General features: G+C 37.1%; 2 protein-coding genes across 2 annotated transcripts; both read left to right on the top strand.

Annotated features, from left to right (window-relative positions):
- The first annotated feature begins 5173 nt into the window (after positions 1-5173).
- LOC113069037 (antigen WC1.1-like) lies at positions 5174-12689 on the top strand. Its single transcript, XM_026242012.1, has 7 exons — positions 5174-5364; positions 5541-5855; positions 8346-8642; positions 8861-9175; positions 11799-11984; positions 12248-12330; positions 12657-12689. Exons 1-7 carry the CDS (start codon positions 5295-5297, stop codon positions 12687-12689), a joined length of 1299 nt encoding a protein of 432 aa, XP_026097797.1. The 5' UTR covers positions 5174-5294.
- Positions 12690-13100: 411 nt separating this feature from the next.
- LOC113069036 (deleted in malignant brain tumors 1 protein-like) lies at positions 13101-17045 on the top strand (the record flags this gene model as incomplete). The annotated part of the gene is made up of 11 exons (XM_026242011.1): positions 13101-13393; positions 13517-13797; positions 13917-13988; positions 14830-15048; positions 15147-15242; positions 15449-15508; positions 15687-15743; positions 16104-16169; positions 16255-16317; positions 16642-16704; positions 16871-17045. Coding segments are annotated over 11 exons (1320 nt in total), but the record flags the coding sequence as incomplete, so codon positions are not given.
- Positions 17046-18777: the final 1732 nt, after the last annotated feature.

The raw sequence follows: 18777 nt of genomic DNA, 5'->3' as shown, positions 1-18777 counted from the left end.
GGCATGAACCAGAAGCATGGCATTTTTCCTCCCCCTGCCTGTGGGCTACACTGTACAGCAGACCATTTCTTATAATGTATGGGAGGGGATGTGGGCCCGGTACCCTGTCCACCTCGTCAATGCAGCACTTGTCCTGGTAGTGTGGAGGAGTTTCTCAAACCCGTCCAGTCCCGTTACAGAAGCAGTGGTACAGGGAGATCGAACACAATGCCTACTTCTATGAGCCAGTTCCCAGGCTCTGCCGAAACCCACACCGTGAAACCCACACCCACAATCAGGGCCGGCTCTAGGTTATTTGATGCCCAAGGCAAGAGAGCCCAATAACACCCCCAAAAAACAACTCCACAGTTATTCCATAATTATTCATTGTTTATTTTAAATGTTCACACAACAACTCTTTAAAAGCAACAACCTGAAGGATACAGTAGAAAACAATAGAGAAGCAGCTTTCATAATACGATGCATAGATTTAATTAACTTTTTTTATATAATTGCAATTTTTGCGCCCCGTCCAGCAGATGTGTCGCCTGTCGGGCAAAGCCGGCCCTGCCCGCAATGTCAAGTTCATTGTCCTTATTTCATTCATGCTTCAACACCGATCACACTGACAGTGTTCCCATAGCGCCCTCTAGAGGACGCAGCGTGGAGTTCCCTTTCGAAAGGGAACAGCATTGTTTTATTACAAAAATATATACCAGGAAGGTTTTTATTATTTATGTATTTAAGTATTTATTTATTTTTACACAGAAGACGTAAAATGTAATCTAAAAATAGCTAAGTAAAAAGTTATGTTATAACGGGGTTTCCAACATTGGTTGCCTGGCTGGAGTGAGATGCATGACTATATATAAATAAAAAAACATACACACTGCCCTTTACACACTGATCGTTGATAGTGTAATGATTTTTTTTTTTTTTTTACAATTCAAATATTTTAAAGCCTATATTATTTATTTACTCTATGGTTGTGCAGTAAAATATACTAAGATTCACATTTTATTCGTGAAGATGAAAAAAAAAAGTTTTCTAGTAGAAAACTTTTAGTAAAAGATTTTGAGGTGAAAATTACACGAAATGACCACTGTTAACAGAAGATGGAGGCACAGAATCAATCATCTGTTACCATTTGCACTAATATTTGTAACGTCTTGCTTTTGGATTTATTGTAAAATGGTTATTATACACTATATACTTTTATAGTTTACTAAAGTATAAATAAATAAATAAATAATTAACTTAATAAACCAATTATAAAACTAAACCTTACAGTATAACAGTATATTTTATGTTGTTTTCTTTTGCATTACTCGAAAAAAGACCAAAAGACTAATATACAATAATAAAATATTTTACAGTTAAACATGATTATACTGTAATTACATTTATGCAAGTGAATGATACTGTAAAATAAAAAAGTACACTAGATTAGATTCCTTTATTGTCATTGCAAGAGTACAATGAAATTAAGTATTTTTACTATGAAATAAAATTACAGAAAGTTACGAGCAAACTGCTGCCATGACCAAGTCCATGGTTGACACCCTCTTATTAGCATAAGGAAAAAATAAATCTGTAACTACATTCATAAATAAATGAGTGATTAAAAGAAAAGATTAATTTTGCATTTCCTTAAACATTTCCCATTTGCTCACCAATTTATTTAATTTATTTGGCTACTTTCATCACATGTTTACTCATTTATATATTCAATTAAACAAGAGTGGGTGCATTTATACACACATTTATTTATTTGCATATTTATTTATTTATTGTTTTTGCAGTTTTCATCCTCCATAATGCCATGGGCCGGCCTTGCCATATATCATAAAAAATAAATGAAATAAAAATTCAAGCTGACATTGAATTGTACTCTAGGGGGTCCTCTGGTGACCACGGGGGCCCTAAGCAGCCGCTTAGCTTCTGCATTGGGCCGGCTCTGTACAGAAAGCACATCTCTTCAGCTCTCTCTCCCTCACAGATGCACATACAGTTTGCACACACGTTAACATACAGTCTAGTCGACTTTCAGATTTGGCTCCAGCATATAGCATAAATGCATAAAAGACTAATAGCGTTTGTCCACCAAAGATTTTCCAGCCAGCTGAAAAAAAGTAGGGGGAGGCTGCAGACCTGGAGCTGGTAGATATAGGCCCCAAGCAGTTTTAAGCCCCTGTTGTTCCTCATGCGTCCAATAGGGGGAGGCTGTATATTAGTATATGTGCCTAGTCATCAAAACAGCAGACCATATCTGTATGATAGCAGCAGAAATTTTTTGAAGCGATACGAATTGAGGTATGTAAATAAGTTATTGTTGTTGATTGTATTGTAATGATGCAACATTTATTATTTATAAACGATTGATGCGATATCAATTCAAAAGATGGGTCAATAATTTATTTCGAGAGGCAAAAGTACTTGCTTGAGTCAGTCTGTCTGACTCAAACTTGGCTAACCACGTGTAGGTTAAGCTGCCCCTTGTCTTCTCTTTACCCGCTCTGTCTCTCTCACTTTTAAAATTAATTACATTTTTATTTTTATCTTGTTGTCTGTCTTTAGCTTGCGTGACATGGCTTCTTCTGGTAAGACCCTGTTCACTCCTTGCATTTAAACATACTCCACATGGTTTCTGGAGCACATTAGAGTGGATAATCACAAATGTGTGATTTTTTTTTTTTTTTTTTTTTGACAGTGATGTGAACACACAAAATACACATTTATATAGGCATGTATGTATGTATGCAAATCTCTAAGTCTCTGCACAAGTTGAACTGCACACTCATTCAAGTATTTTGTCAAATAATACAAACATATGTCATGCATGATAAAACCTGCATTAAAAACGTTGGTCTCATATGGTTTAAATGTAGATTTTGATTTGAGTTGTTTCTTATAAATGAAATGATCTAATTCTCTAATGTATATCGTAATATACAGTTTTCTCAAAATAGCTTACTTATCTGGACAAATGTGCATTCAATGTGTGTTTTATCATACTCTGTCTTTAGTTCTTTAACTTGTATGTCATAAAGGTGTGTGTTTGCTTTAGCTACTTAAGAAAATTAAAATCTCTCTTTCTAAACAAGTATAAACTAAAAACACCCATCTCTTTCTCTCTTCAGGGGAAGAAATAATATCTATACAGAGAGGTTGCAATTTACCTGCGCTTAACAGATGCACCTCCTGCTGTTCCCTATTTCACTGTCCTTTCTGTAATTCTGATTTTTTTTCAAGCCCTCAAAGAAAAGTAAAGTACAAACTCATCTTAAGCTTCACTTTTCTAGGGCAGTCGTCCATGAAGGTAGCATCATTTATGATTGATTTTTATTTTATTTTTTTTTCTAAAAATGTAATGAATGTTAATGTTAAATGGATGCATGATAGATGTTTTAGTTTACTCAAATTTACTCATGTCAGCGTTGTCAGGGCACGTTGCATAAAAGTTTAACAAATAAGTTGTGCTGTGTCTTTCTCTGAAATGCAAGAAAAGGAGTGATTTTTGTTTTGTTTTTCTTTTTTCTTTCAGATTATACAATCCACCGGTGTGGTCTAGGTTGTGTGCCACAATTACAACTACCACTAGAATCTACAGGAGTCATGCTGTTAAGAAATAAAAGTCATGGTGTTAATAAATATTTTTGTGAACAACAATATTGTCTCTTTCTTTTAAATGACCCTTGGAATTTTAGAAAAGGGTTAAATTGTGTTTGTCTTCATAAAATGCTATGTAGGACATGTTTTGTAGCTGTATGACGACCAATTGTGAATTGTACAGCAGATATTTCATTTAGGATGCAAATGATTACACAGTACTGTATGTCTAATGGCCTAAATATGGTTAATATCTAAATATAGCTTAATATAAATTCACAACATCATATATCAGTCAGTCTCCTGTATATAAAAACAGTTTATAAATAAATATAAATAATACATTTTACAGTAGGTCATAGGTCTGCTCTGCAGCCTCCCCATATAGTGTTATTCGCCGTATTTCCTAACAGGGGCGTAAAACTGCTTGGGGCCTATATCTACTGGCTCCAGGTCTGCAGCCTCCCCATGTATGAAAAAATATATATATCAGGCGCTCTTCTCAAAACGACCAGCTGGTGGCGCTTGAAAACGTTTTGAGGGCACAGCGGTTTTTTTTTTTTTTTTCAGAGACGCTTTTATTTGGAATATACAAGGAGGCAAGTTTTCATGGAGCAGGTGTAGCCTACATTTCTTTCGTACCAACTAACATTTTAAAAATACGAACATCTTCATGAATTCGAAAGTTTACGTCAGAACGCCTTTACGTTTTTTTGAAACAAAACTAAAATCTTTGTGCTTTTGAAGTATATTGAACAGAAACAATATTCTATTATAAAGACAAATCACTGATAGCAGGTGTTTTTATAGATTTATTATCTTTCTAAACGTGTATTACAATTTTAGTGCATTACTACTTCAACGCTACAAGAAAAATGACGTATGTACTTTAAGTGTGGCAACCACTGTATTTGGGCTTTTTTTCTCAGTAAGACTCCATCTAGTCTCTTGTAGACTGAACTTTGACTAAACATGCAAAAGTCATGTAATAGAATATTCTGGACAAGAACCACTAACACGTAGAGAGACAGTCTGACTGACATGTAAACCAAACACTGTCAGTTTTGTATTGTCTAATGGAGGGTTTATTTGAAAGTTAATTTAGGTGATGTCAAACTAATGTACAGTTGCACACTGACTCTCTCTGCTGGTCACTAGGTGAAGAACATGATCACCATTGAATGTCAATTATGATTTTTGTGGGCCATCTGAAAAAAAAAATCCATTCTATGGAATTAAATTTGACATTAGTTACAGGAATTATTTTGACAGATGTTTTCCCTTACAAGAGTTGAGTATGATATGATATAGGTATACACTAATTTTGGACAATTTTTGTTTGCTATCAGTGTTTTTATCTCGTCTCTGCAGGTGTTTGGCTTTGATGTTGTAAATAAACTGGAGAGTTTCCTGTCTCCTGTAAATCAGAAATGTGAGTGTGTGTGTGTGCGCCTCCTCTCACTGAGGTCTTGGTGTGTGTGGAGGAGGAGTTCATCAGCACTGACAGTTTTGGTTTATATGGAGAAAATCAGAAAAGTGTCCTCTGATTTGTCACTGAAGTTGTTTGATGATTTCCTCTGTTGTGTCTAATAAGGTAATAGCGAGTGTGATTGGAGGGTGTTGGGCCTCTTTCTCTCTCATTAAGAGGATGCCTGTACTTCTGTATCATCAGAGCGGAGAAGCTTGTTCTGGGTGTTGAGTTAATCATGCTGAGGATGATGGGAAGATGCCTGATGTTCATTATACTGTCTGCAGTTGTAATACTCGTCACATCTGGTAAGTACACAAACTAAAAACAACAACAGAGAGAAGGATGTAGAAAAGTTACTTTCTGAAATTGGTCAGAATATTGTGGGACTTCAATATAACATTTCAGATGACAATAGTATAATTTATTATTATTCATTCACAATATGCCCCTCTTTCTCTCTCTCATTTGTTTCAAATATTAGACCGTGTGAATGTGAGGTTGGTTGGTGGTCACAGTCGCTGTGCTGGTCGAGTGGAGGTTCTTCACAGAGGTCAGTGGGGAACAGTGTGTGATGTTGCCTGGGATTTGGCTGATGCTGCAGTGGTGTGTAGAGAGCTGAACTGTGGAGAACCTGTAGATGTTTTGGGTAATGCACACTTTGGACAAGGATCAGGACCAATCTGGATGGGTTTTGTCAGATGTGTTGGTTCAGAATCCACACTGAAGGACTGTGGAGCAGCAGGGTGGGATCAAAGTTACTGTAATCATGCTAAAGATGCTGGAGTCATCTGCTCAGGTAACATTTGCACTCTTGATGCTACACCTGAGTTTTGCTGTTCATATTGTCTCTAAAGTATGAACAGGCAAAGTACTCAATGCCTAGTTTTCAACATTTTACACTGATGTACACAATGTGCACAAAGATAAGAAGCAAATGGAAGAAAAACAAACTTACCCAGAAGCAAAATTCTGTCACAAATTTTAAATGTGTAATAGATAGTGTATAGTGAAAACTAATTAATACTTCCATTTTCTTTTTTGAATTTCGTAATTTTATCTTTAAAACATTAATATCCTATTCCTGTGTAAACACATTTATGCTACATTTGTGCATCATTAACAGTTACGCACATATTCAAGGTATTTGCTGGTTGAGATGTAGCTTCTGTCTTGCCTTGAGAAATTGTTAAATTTTTACAAAGCAAACTTCATTTAAAAACTCCTGGTTAAATGTGCACATGTGATCAGGATATTTAAACATGGATATGTTTGGTTTGTTAATTTAGTAAGACTACAGTGTGTTTGCTTTCTTTATCAGTTTATCTAAATATATATTGAAACATGTTTAATGTTTAATACAGTTGAGGTCAAGAGTTTACAACCCCCTTTCAGAATCTGCTTTGAACCCTTTCCAACAATGACTGTACTTTTGAACAGATTGGAGGCGTGTACATTTTTCTTATTTTGCCTAAATATCATCTTTTTTCATTTAGTACTGCCCTTCGGAGGCTACAGAAGATAGTTACATGTTTCCCAGAAGAAAATAAGTTAAATTTACCCTGATTTTCAAATTCAAAAACAAATTTAATGCATGTTTTTTTCTTTTGAAGCATCAGTGAGCGTTTGAATCTTCTGTAATAGTTGCATACATGTCTCTCAGTTGTCCTCAGTGTGAAAAGATGGATCTCAAAATCATTCAGTCATTGTTGGAAACGATTCAAATACACAAAAATGCTGGAAAACCAAATAACTAATTTAAATAACTAATGTAAGATAACCTAAAACCATCATTACATAAACGCATCATAATAAATGTCATATTTAGCTACCTGTGCCCTTCAGCAAGTAGGAAATAACTTTATTCAATACAGAAATTGAATTCAGTTATAAAACACCAAATTCTAAAATAAATATAGATGAATCCTTAACGAAAGCCACAAAAGGTATTGATTTCTTCTTCTTTTTTTTAAATATTTTTATTAACAGACATCACAGCTGAGTTAATAGGTTATAGAGTGGGGGCAGTATGATGTCACTTTTGTAGGCGGATCAGCTGTTTGTATCACACTGGTTCCCTGACAAAAAACCAATAGTATTTTTCCATAGGCTTTTGGATTATCGCAAAAAAATAAGATCTGTGTTCAACCATAGTTATTTTAAAAATTAAATTTAGGCTATAAATTAACTAGCCGACAGCACCAGGGTAGCTTGCTTTCAGTGTCAACACTATGATTCCTGCAACTTTTTCAAACTTATTTTAACATGTTCAGTTAAAAATCCACACATGAACCTTTTCATATAAACTGGAATAAATACAAAACAAGAGCCAAACTAAAGCTGAAATGAGACCGTAAGTTAGTAATAAATAGATTAAACTTATTTTTGTGAATAAAGTACCACATTTCCGCTATCATTTTCTTAAGGTGGTTACACAAAATGTTATTTTATCCTTGCTTCTAGAAAATCCTTCCAACAACTTCATGTGGCTGTGAAAATGTTAATTTAAATGTTAATTTCCTCACAAGTTTGAGGTATTCAGCCAATCAGAATGCACTGCCCAATCTGGCCAGTCAGCATACACATCGCTTTTCAGAACGATGAGCTTTGTAAAAATCTATGCATTTCAGAAAGGTGGGCATAGAGGAGAAACAATATGTACATTGTTGAATATTATGTTTTTAGAACCTGCATAAACACCAAAAACATAAAATTTTCTTTTTAACATCGTTAATGTCATGACCCCTTTAAAAAAATCACAAAATAGGTGTAACTGCTGTGTTTATGTCTTAGAATAAAATGTGAATGTATCTTAAGCTTGTGTGAGTATAGTGTTAGAAGTTGCTAAATTTAGCAACAAAATTGCTAAATTGGCAAGACTGCACCTGAAAAGTCTCATGTTTTATTGTAAAGACATTCTGCATCTAAATAAATGTAATTCAAGAAAAAAACACGGAAGCAGCAGTTGTGTGTGTGGTGTTCAGTTTGTTAGTTCAGTTACTGTCACTCAGTTAAACTGGAAAAATGAATTGCATGTGTTACCGGGTTAATTTGTACAGCACTGGTTGTTACATTAAAATGTTATTAAGAGCATGAATGTCTGTTATATTTTGTTCTGTTTTGTTTATTCTAAAGGGGTTACTGCAGCTCTCTGCTCATTCATGACAGGCTACATGGATGGGGAGGGAGTTTATACCCAAAACAGAACCATACCGTCAACCCAAACTGTATGCTAATTGTCATTTTGACAATAGTCCTGACAGAACTATAATTATTTATGTTACTTCAGGCGTCAGACTGGTTGGAGGTTCTCGCTGCTCTGGGAGGTTAGAGATACTTCATGATCAGACGTGGATGTCAGTGTGTGACGCTGTCTTTGACCAGCAGGATGCAGAGGTTGTGTGTAGAGAGCTGGACTGTGGGGCTCCTGTACAGGTGCTGGGAGCAGCTGCTTTTGACAAAGGAGACACTCAGATGTGGACACAAGAGATTCAGTGCAGAGGAAATGAGTCTCAGATTCGAATGTGTCCAGCATCAGAGAAACACAGCTGCTCTCATGATGATCACCAGGCGCTTCAGTGTGCTGGTAAAAAGATTAATATGAGAGAAATTAGTAGCATAACTAGGATCATATGTGTCCCATTGCACTTGTTGTGGCCCTTCACCACACACACAGCTTCAAAGAATGAGATGAAATTCATAAAAATATGACACTGTACTTCTGTTTTTATTTCAATATATTTCTGTTTTTAGTTTTTCTATTTTTGATTTTAGTCTCTGTCTTTCTGTTTCCTTCTCTCTTAGATGTGATGCATGTGAGACTGGTAAATGGTAACAGTCCTTGTGCTGGTAGAGTGGAGGTTTATCACAGAGGTCAGTGGGGAACAGTGTGTGTTTATAACTGGGATACACCTGCTGCTGCAGTGGTGTGTAGAGAGCTGGACTGTGGAGAACCTGTAGATGCTCTGAGTGATGCTCATTTTGGTCCAGGATCAGGACCAATCTGGATGAGTGTTTTAACATGTTCAGGAACAGAGTCTTCACTGAAGAACTGTGGGTCAGCAGGATGGGGTAAACATGCCTGCACTCATAATCATGATGCTGGTGTCATCTGCTCAGGTGAATAAAGTTAAGACTCAAATTATTCCTCACTTTCTGATAATTTTGTCTTGAGTATGTAAGAAAATAAAGATACACATTTCTGGATGTGGTTAGCTGCATATCAGATTTAAACATGTCTGTTTTATTCTTAGAATTAATTACCACTGAAAGAGTTAGTTCACCCAAATATTTAAAAATGCTTTGAATATTTGAAATGCTCGTTTTCACTCAATATCATGTTAATCTTGAGTACCTATAGAGTAGTACTGCATCCTTCATAACTCCAAAAAGTATTTAGTTTTATTATATTCATAAGAGAAAGATAGTCTGTACCGATTTTTCCCGGAAAAACACGAGCGCCTGGAGGCGTGACGTGTGGGCGGAGCTAAAGAATCACAAGCGCCAGTTGCGTTGAGAGCTTTTGGAAGCTGTGACACCTGTGAAGGCTGAAACTGAACGAGAGCAGCAGCAGCAACGACTCGCTCCTAGCGGGGCTCGAACCCGGGTCTCCGATGGGAGGCGGACGCACTAACAAGGAGGCAGAGATATTTTAAGCGGTTTTACTCACCGCCTGTGGTTCCAACACACAATCGTGACCCTTTTTCGTTGGGATTGCATCATCCTTAAGAAATAAACGATATGCAAATCCGTCGTCAAACTGGGCTTTGTTTGTAAAACAAGCATTTTAGAAATGCAGGGAACAAACACAAACACTTGCACAACTCCGTTGATGCTCTGTAAAAATAAACTCCATCCACTGGCGCCTTAATGCTGTTTTTCCTTTGGTAATCTGTGCAGGGTTGTCTTGCCCTGGCAACCAAAAACACACTCCTTATGTGACATTTCGCGACGCTCTCGCTCTGATCAGTGATTGTCTGTGCACAGCCTCTCTCTGCTCTGCTTTACGGGAGCGCACGCTCTTCTGGCAAACATGCCCTCAGGACCCATATAAGGAAATTCCGCTCCATCTAACGTCACACAGAGCCATACTCCAAAAAAACTTTCCGAAACTTGTGATAGACTGGAAGGAGTATTTTTGGAACAGAAATACTCCTTCAAACGTACAACTTAATTTTTGAAACTTTGTCCATGTTTAGCATGGGAATCCAACTCTTTAACAGTGTAAAAAACTCAGTATGCATGAAATAGCATTTCACCCCCCCTTTAAATTATGTCATTAATAACTCACCCTCATGTCTTTCCAAACCCATAAGACCTCCGTTCATCTTCGGAACACAGTTTAAGATATTTTAGATTTAGTCTGAGAGCTTTCTGTCCCTCCATTGAAAGTGTGTATACGGTATACTGTCCAGAAAGGTAATAAAAACATATTCAAAGTAGTCCATGTGACATCAGAGCGTTCGTTTGAATTTTTTGAAGCATCATAAAAACATTTTGGTCCAAAAATAGCAAAACTACGACTTTATTCAGCATTGTCTTCTCTTCCGTGTCTGTTGTGAGCGCGTTCACTGCAGTGTAGTGATGTCCGGTTCGCGAACAAATCATTGATGTAACCAGATATTCTTGAACAAGTTCACCAAATCGAACTTAATCATTTCTAACATTTTGCGTCTCCAATAAGCATTAATCCACAAATCACTTAAGCTGTTAACTTTTTTAATGTGGCTGACACTCCCTCTGAGTTACTCCCTCTACCAATATCCTGGAGTAACTCATTTACTCAAACAGTACACTGACTGAACTGCTGTGAAGAGAGAGCTGAAGATGAACACCGAGCCAAGCCAGATAACAAACGAATGATTGACTCGTTCTCGAGTCAAGAACTGTTTCTGTTGGACGCGTCCGATTCGAGAACCGAGGAGCAGACGATACTGCGCATGATTCAGCGTGAACCTGTCTGAACCGAACTGATTCTTTTGATGATTGATTCTGAACTGATTCTGTGCTAATTTTATGAGCCCAGGTAAACCGAAGGCTTGAATCAAGGGCAATCATCGCCAATGACATCATTATGTCAAGTGCAAAATAACCGGTGAACCATTTTCTTCAACCGGTTTATTGAATCGAACTGTCTGAAAGAACCGGTTCGCGGAAAAGAACCAAACTTCCAATCACTACTGGTGATCCGAAAACCGATACAACTGGATCTTGACTCAAGAAACGAGTCAATCGTTCGTTTGTTAACTGGCTCAGCAATAAAATAAATATCTTCATATAATATAATATAATATCTTTAAATATCTTAAACTGTGCTTCGAAGATGTACGGAGGTCTTACGGGCTTTTGGGAACGACATGAGGGTGAGCCATTAATGACATAATTTTCCTTTTTGGGTGAACTAACCCTTTGAGAATTAGGCATTTTGAAAATAATGTAAATTTGCCATGATTAGTTTACTGCATTTTCACAGTCATTTAAATAAATATTTACAGCACACCATCCATAGCTGTAGACATTGTTGACCTCAACTGTCCAGCTACAAGAAGCATTTTCAGGGAATAACAACTAATGAGATTACAATTTTCATTTTTTGGAAATTTTATAAAAAAAAAACTTTCAGTAAACATACAAAATTTATATATGTAGAAAACACTTTGAGTGTTCAAAATGTAATTGGATGTAAAACTTGCCACATCTAAAACCTGCTCATGTAATGTTTACTTTTATGCAATATAAACAGGTCATAAACGCTCCAGACTTGCTGATGGGTCTAATCTTTGCTCTGGGAGGTTGGAGATACTTCATGATCAGACGTGGATGTCAGTGTGTGACACTGTCTTTGACCAGCAGGATGCAGAGGTTGTGTGTAGAGAGCTGGACTGTGGGGCTCCTGTACAGGTGCTGGGAGCAGCTGCTTTTGACAAAGGAGACGCTCAGATGTGGACACAAGAGATTCAGTGCAGAGGAAATGAGTCTCATATTTCATTCTGTTCAATATCATCACTCAAACACAACTGCACCTTTGACAATATTGTGGGACTGATCTGCTCTGGTTAAGTATAAATATTCAGCAACCCTTCATTTGTTTTTGATTCTAGTTCATGTCTTAGATTTGTGTTATAATGTGATCAATCTAATGACTTAAGAATGTTTTATGCATTGTTTCTGAACTCTCTTTACTTCACTCAGGTTACACTGATCTCAAACTGGTGAATGGTTCAGACTCTTGTTCTGGAAGAGTGGAGCTTCAGTTCCTCAAAGAGTGGGGCACAGTGTGTGATGCATGCTGGGATATGAGAGCTGCCAGTGTCCTCTGTAGACAGCTGAATTGTGGGATTGCTGTGTCTGTTGTGGGATCAGACTGGTTTGGAGAGGGAAGTGGTGAAATCTGGGCTGATGTGTTTGATTGTGACGGGAATGAAACAAAACTGTCAGAATGCTCCATCTCTTCATGGAGTCGAGCTGAATGTTCTCACAGACGAGATGTTGGAGTCATCTGCTCTGGTAAACTTTTTTGACTTTGAGAGCATTATGTTACTAAAAAAAGTTTTTAATGTATTTTATAGGCACTATTTCATTATATTCTAACACATTTCAGATTCCTCTCTGGCTCTTCATGATGGTCTGGTGAGGTTGTCTGGAGAGAGACAGTGTGAGGGGGAGCTGGAAGTTTTCATCCATCAGGTCTGGAGGAGAGTTCTGCTGGACTCCTGGAGTCTCACTGAATCCTCTGTGGTCTGCAGACAGCTGTGCTGTGGCTCTGGGCTGAACTTTAATGGCTCCTCTTCATTCAGTCCTGAACACAGTCATGAGTGTGTGACGGGCTTCCAGTGCTCTGGGAGTGAAGCTCATCTGGGGAACTGCAGCTCTCCACAAACTCTCAACTGCAGCTCCACACAACAGCTGTACATCACCTGCCTTGGTGAGAACAACAACATCTGGGCAGATTCTTCAGTTGTTAGTGATCAATAATGTGTTTTTCTGTCTCTGAATATAAGGATGGGGGTCCATCAGGCTGGTGGGTTCTGGGGGAGACTGTGCAGGGAGGCTGGAGGTTTTTCACAGCGGCTCATGGGGGACAGTGTGTGATGACTCCTGGGATATTAAAGATGCCCATGTGGTGTGCAGACAGCTGCAGTGTGGAGTGGCCCTCAGTAACCAGCAGGTACCAGCCTGGTTTGGTCCTGGTTCTGGACACATATGGCTGGATGAGGTGGAGTGTGAGGGGAATGAGACGTCCCTGTGGAGCTGCTCTTCTTCAGGCTGGGGAAAACATGACTGTAATCACAAGGAGGACGTAGGAGTCGTGTGCTCAGGTAAACTTGCTGCTAAATTGTTTACACTGAAATTAAGTACAAAGTTCTACACATTTCAAAATTCAAGTGTCCATAATGCTCACATTTTTTAAATTTGTGATTTTAAAATTGAAATTTTTTATGTAGAGTTTAAAGAGATCAGGTTAACTGAGGGCTGTGAAGGGAATGTGGAGGTCTTCTACAATGGATCCTGGGGTAATGTGTGTTTAAACCAGATAGACAGAGACACAGTGAGTCTGATCTGTCAAGAGCTGAACTGTGGAAGATCTGGTGTTTTGTCTGATTCTACATCAAGACTGAAATCAGCTCCTAACTGGCTGGATAAAGTTACATGTCGACCACATGATTCCTCTTTATGGCAGTGTCCATCTTTACCCTGGGGACAGAATAACTGTGGTGACGATGAAGTGGCCAAAATCATCTGTTCAGCTAAAACATATGATTTTTTTTCATCAGTAAACAATACAAACATGATCCTTTATTATTAGTGCTTAGAGAAGATGTGTGGAATACATTAAATAATAATTTAACTGTTGATATAGACCAGAAGATCCATGAGTCTCCTCGAAGCTCTCTGACATGCTCCACATCTCCCCATCAGAGACGGTGTTCAGGTAAGTTCATTTAACAGGAACAACCATGAAAATTATTAATGTCGAATGCAACCGCTGTTGAAAAAACCAGCACATGCTGGTTAGGTATGTTTTGAGAATGGTAGCTGGGAGCTAGTTGCTTAGGACCAGCACATGACTAGCTTTAACTAGATGGCATGTTTCAAAGCATACCTAACCAGCATGTGCTGTTTTTTTTTCAACAGGGGTTGCATTCAACGTTCATAATTTTCATGGTTGTTTCCATGTTACCAGGGAAATAAGATAATGGTGTTTTTTTTAATATGAGAAATCAGCAGGATTTCATCTTGGAATATACAAAAGATCACACACATACTCCAGTGCAGACGCTGCTGTTCAGACAGCACTCTGCTGATAATTAATGTATCTAGTTTTTTGTTATGTTTGTGTGTTTTAGATCATGTTCCTCTCAGACTGAGTGGAGGTAAGGGCCGGTGCTCTGGGAGGCTGGAGGTGTATCATAACGCTGTGTGGGGCTCAGTCTGTGATGATCAGTGGGACATCAGCGATGCTCAGGTGGTCTGCAGGCAGCTGGGTTGTGGAGCAGCACTGAGGGCTGATGGGAATTCAGTCTTTGGTGCTGGTGAAGGTGTTGTGTGGATGAACAGAGTCGAGTGCAGAGGGAATGAGATTTACCTGTGGGACTGTCCTCTCTCCCTCAAAAACCACACTGACTGCTCCAACAAAGAGCACGCTGGACTCACCTGTGCAGGTCACAACAATCTCTGAGGAATAATATTTCCTTTTAGACCATTTAAAGTGTGTAATGTTGGTATATTCAGAACATTCCTAGCTTTGAACATGTTTGTGTCTGTTTTGCCAGATTTGCCAGATTTATCAGTGTCCACTTCTCCTGCCACAACAACATCAGCTTCTCCTCCAGTTTCTCCTCCAGTTTCTCCTCCACTGCGCTCAACATCAGTCTCTCCTCCACAAACTCTCTCCGTCCCCCCAGTGCTTGTGATTGTTCTGGGAGCTGTGCACTTACTGCTCTTAGTGCCACTGCTTATACTGATTCAGCAGAACAGAGTGATGAGGAGAGGTAGGAGAGATCCAGAGACTGTCATATTGTGTCTTATTCAGTGTGTGATCAGTCATGTGTTGTGAACTGACAGCAGGTTTGTCTGTCTACACTCACAGCTCTCTCTAAGAGGAGAAACAAGATGAAGACTGAGGCCGTTTATGAGGAGATTCAGCACAGATCCACTAACAGACACAGTCTCTTCACTCAGAGGGGTGAGTAACTGTTATAGTATTAGATTTGTAGTCATCAACAGGATAATCACTTTACAGAGGGATGAGTGGAATAAATCACAATAATTTATTTGTGGGACCTTGAGTATTATTTGATTATAATATTAGTGTTGAGTGATTCAAAGGAAGTGGAGGTTTGGCAGATTTGTGATTGTGAACATCTGTCTGATGGTCCTACTCCATAACAGGAAGTGTCTTTTCTGGAGAACAGCATTCTGGGTATGAAGATGCTGATGAGCTTCTTTCAGGTTGGAGGACTTAAATATATTAATGTCACCTGCTACTAAACCCTATGTACTGCATATTGTGTGATGCATATATAATTAAAAAATTAGTTACCTTATTTACACCATTCAACACATAATTTAGTTATGGTTTTTATTTATTTATTTATTCATTCATTCACTTCTATATTTTTTATTAAAGCAGAAAGAACCAAACCTGAATACCATAATGATTTCTCCAGCATTGAAGCCCCAACAGGTGAGTGACTTCAGCTGATGGGTTTCACTTCTTTAACCTTCTTTGCCTGTGAACAGTAAACCTGTTTCTGATTATAGACTTTAGTCAAGGTAGACAGCACATTGTATGCAGATGAAAATGAGGATTGTGAGGGACAGACTTACAGTCTTAACAGTGGCATGTACTGAACAAAGGTTCTAGATCACATCATTTTCACAAAGTTTGTGATTACTGAAAGTTTTTGGAAAGATGTGTTGTCAGTTGAACAATTAGTATGTTAATCAACAACAGTACGATCCATTGAACCCTCTGTACTTCTGTCCCATCTTTCCCTTCTGCCCTGACTAATGTCTGTTCTCTCTTTGTTTTTAACTCATTTAGAAAAGCAACAAATCACATCAGAGAACTATGATGATGTCATCACTGCTGGACTGAGACATGCTACAGGTTCTAGATATAGATATAGATATATAGATATCAAAAATGTTGTTCATTTGATGGATGCATTTAATTTTTCATTATTTTGTTGTAGATGACTTGCCCGAAAACTATGATGATGTCATCATCATACGACAGTTCTCCAATGATAACAAAGGTGTCGGATTCAATTTACACCCTTCTAGATTAGAACTGTTTTTTTTTTCTTCAAATTATTGTGCCAAATAAAGTATGTAGTCCAGTGGTGTCCAAACCTGCTCCTGGAGGGTCAGTGTCCTGCAGAGTTTAGCTCCATCTCGTCCCAACACCCCTGTCTGGAAGTCTCTAGTGACTCTGAAGACCTTGATCAGCTGGTTCAGGTGTGTTTAATTGGGCTCAGAACTAAACTCTGCAGGACTGTGGCCCTCCAGGAGCAGGATTGGTCACCCCTGATATATGTCTGTTTGTTCATTTAATTAATAATCACCACATTTATTATCAGAGGGTGTTCAGGAGGAGTATGATGATGTGAAGAATGTCAGCGAATATATGAGTGACATGTTTGGTACGTTATTAACACCTTCATTTAGTCTTTATAATCACTTTATCAATTCGTGTGGTTATAAAAGCTCATTTAAATTTACTGTTAGTTTTAGTGTTGTAGGGTTTTTTATCATGCATTTTAATATATGTATCGATACATGAATCGTTCTCTTGTTTTCCAATAACAGACTATGATGATGTGGAGGAGGATCCAGGAAAACAGACAGGAGCTGTTTAACTCAAACCTCACACACTGCCTCAAATCCTTTTAAAGCTTTTAAGATTTTAGCAATCTTACTATATGTGTTTCAGTTGCAGTCTAAACAGTGTTTTGATACATCCTGTACTGAAATATACAATTACAATTTTCGACAGAAAAAAATGCTTTGCTTTCATGACTTTTTAAAAAGGTGCTTGACTTTTTCCAAACACTTTTACAAATCTTTTCTATTGTGTAGCCTTAGAAATTTGAGAGAACAAAAACCTGTCATTTTCTGACATTCAGTAACTTTGTATAAACATAATTGTGTTGAGAATGTGTTCATCATTCAGCTACCACCCATCATTAATGGATTACAATATCTTCAACTTAATAATATCATAATATGAAATATCACAATATCATTCACTGATGGTTCACTGTTAATATTTTGTTAAAGGACATTAGAATGTTACGGGGACCGAGAGCTTAATGTGCTGCAACTTCAGAAAACACATGCAAATAGAAAAAGCACCAGCAAATAAAGAAAACATCTTCATCAGTCTGAGATCACATGTGCTGAAAATACTCACAACACAACCAAATAAAGAAACAGACCACAAGAAAATTACTTTAACTAAACGAAAATGTACTTTTTCTTTTTTAAACATTTTTTATTATTATTACCATTTGTTACCACAGTTGTAAAAATACCATGGTTAAACTATGGTATATAGTAAATCTATGGTTCATTTGTGCATGGTTACCATGGTTTAACTATAGTAGCAGACATGAGCATAATCTTTCTTTTAAAAATAATTTATAACTTTTTTTTCTTTTCTTTTTTAACGGATTCATTCGTTCTTTAATTAACCAGGATAAAAACTCATTGAGATTAAAATCTCTTACAAGAGTGACCTGGCAGAAAAAGCAGAAACAAATAACAGAAATATACAAGTTTACATCAAAAACAAAAAACCACAAATCAAAGATCACAACAATGAATTTACTGAAAAGGAAAGCATGTTGTTCACCTTATGTGCTGCAGTGGTGCTTTCTGATTGTCAGAAACACATGACATGAATACTTGCTCACGACGTCACAAAAAGTGAAACCACCGCACTGCCATATTGCATTTTTTTATGATTTCTTTTTCTTTTTTTTTCCTTTTCTTTTTTTTTTTGCATTTTTTTATTTATTTATTTTTTATTAACAATATCAGAAAGAAACTGATAAACATTAGAACAAAAACATAAACATGATGGGATACAATAACAATTAAAAGGTAATTAAATAAATGGTTTAATGTTAAGGCATCACGCTTTGTGAATGTGGAATTTTCCCATCATACAAATAAAGTCCAGGACATCCTCTAGCTCTCTATTATCAGAAACCACAGAATGAAAGAGAATCTTAACTGCTGAAATTTTACATAGAAGAAAGAATACAAGACGTAAAGATGCTGAGATCTGAAGACAGAATTGTTTAGTATAAGGACAGAAATAGAATAAATGTGAAAGAGATTCTTCCTCTTCTTGGCAAAAAGAACATAGCGGAGAAAGATTTTGTATAAATTTACTTAAATATTTCTTGCAGAGATAATAATGATGAATCATTATAAAATAACTTATTTTATTTTATTATTAAAACAAAATTGGTTTGGGATTGCCTATACTTTCTGAAAATTAACATTTGGATAAAGAGCCAAACACTTTCCATGAGCTTTAAAAGATTATTAGCAGTAACAAAGTTTCTCAAAAATAAGCTTGTAAACGTATTATCCATAATATTAACGCCTTTCATAAATAATCTAGTGAAAATTAAACTAAAATTACAATATATTTTCAATATATTTAAGACATTAAAAATAACAACTTATCAGGAATGGAATTTGTG

Source organism: Carassius auratus, unplaced genomic scaffold (genome assembly GCF_003368295.1).
Source record: "Carassius auratus strain Wakin unplaced genomic scaffold, ASM336829v1 scaf_tig00000513, whole genome shotgun sequence".
Classification (NCBI taxonomy): Eukaryota; Metazoa; Chordata; class Actinopteri; order Cypriniformes; family Cyprinidae; genus Carassius; species Carassius auratus.
This window is presented reverse-complemented; position numbering and strand designations above follow the sequence as displayed.

Bases quoted from the DNA above. Each gene is read 5' to 3' on its own strand.
- LOC113069037 (XM_026242012.1), top strand. From the start codon at position 5,295: ATGCTGAGGATGATGGGAAGATGCCTGATGTTCATTATACTGTCTGCA. The intron at 8,643-8,860 runs GTAAAAAGATTA...CTTCTCTCTTAG, and splicing joins CCAGGCGCTTCAGTGTGCTG to ATGTGATGCATGTGAGACTG. The intron at 11,985-12,247 runs GAGACGCTCAGA...TACTTCACTCAG, and splicing joins AGCAGCTGCTTTTGACAAAG to GTTACACTGATCTCAAACTG.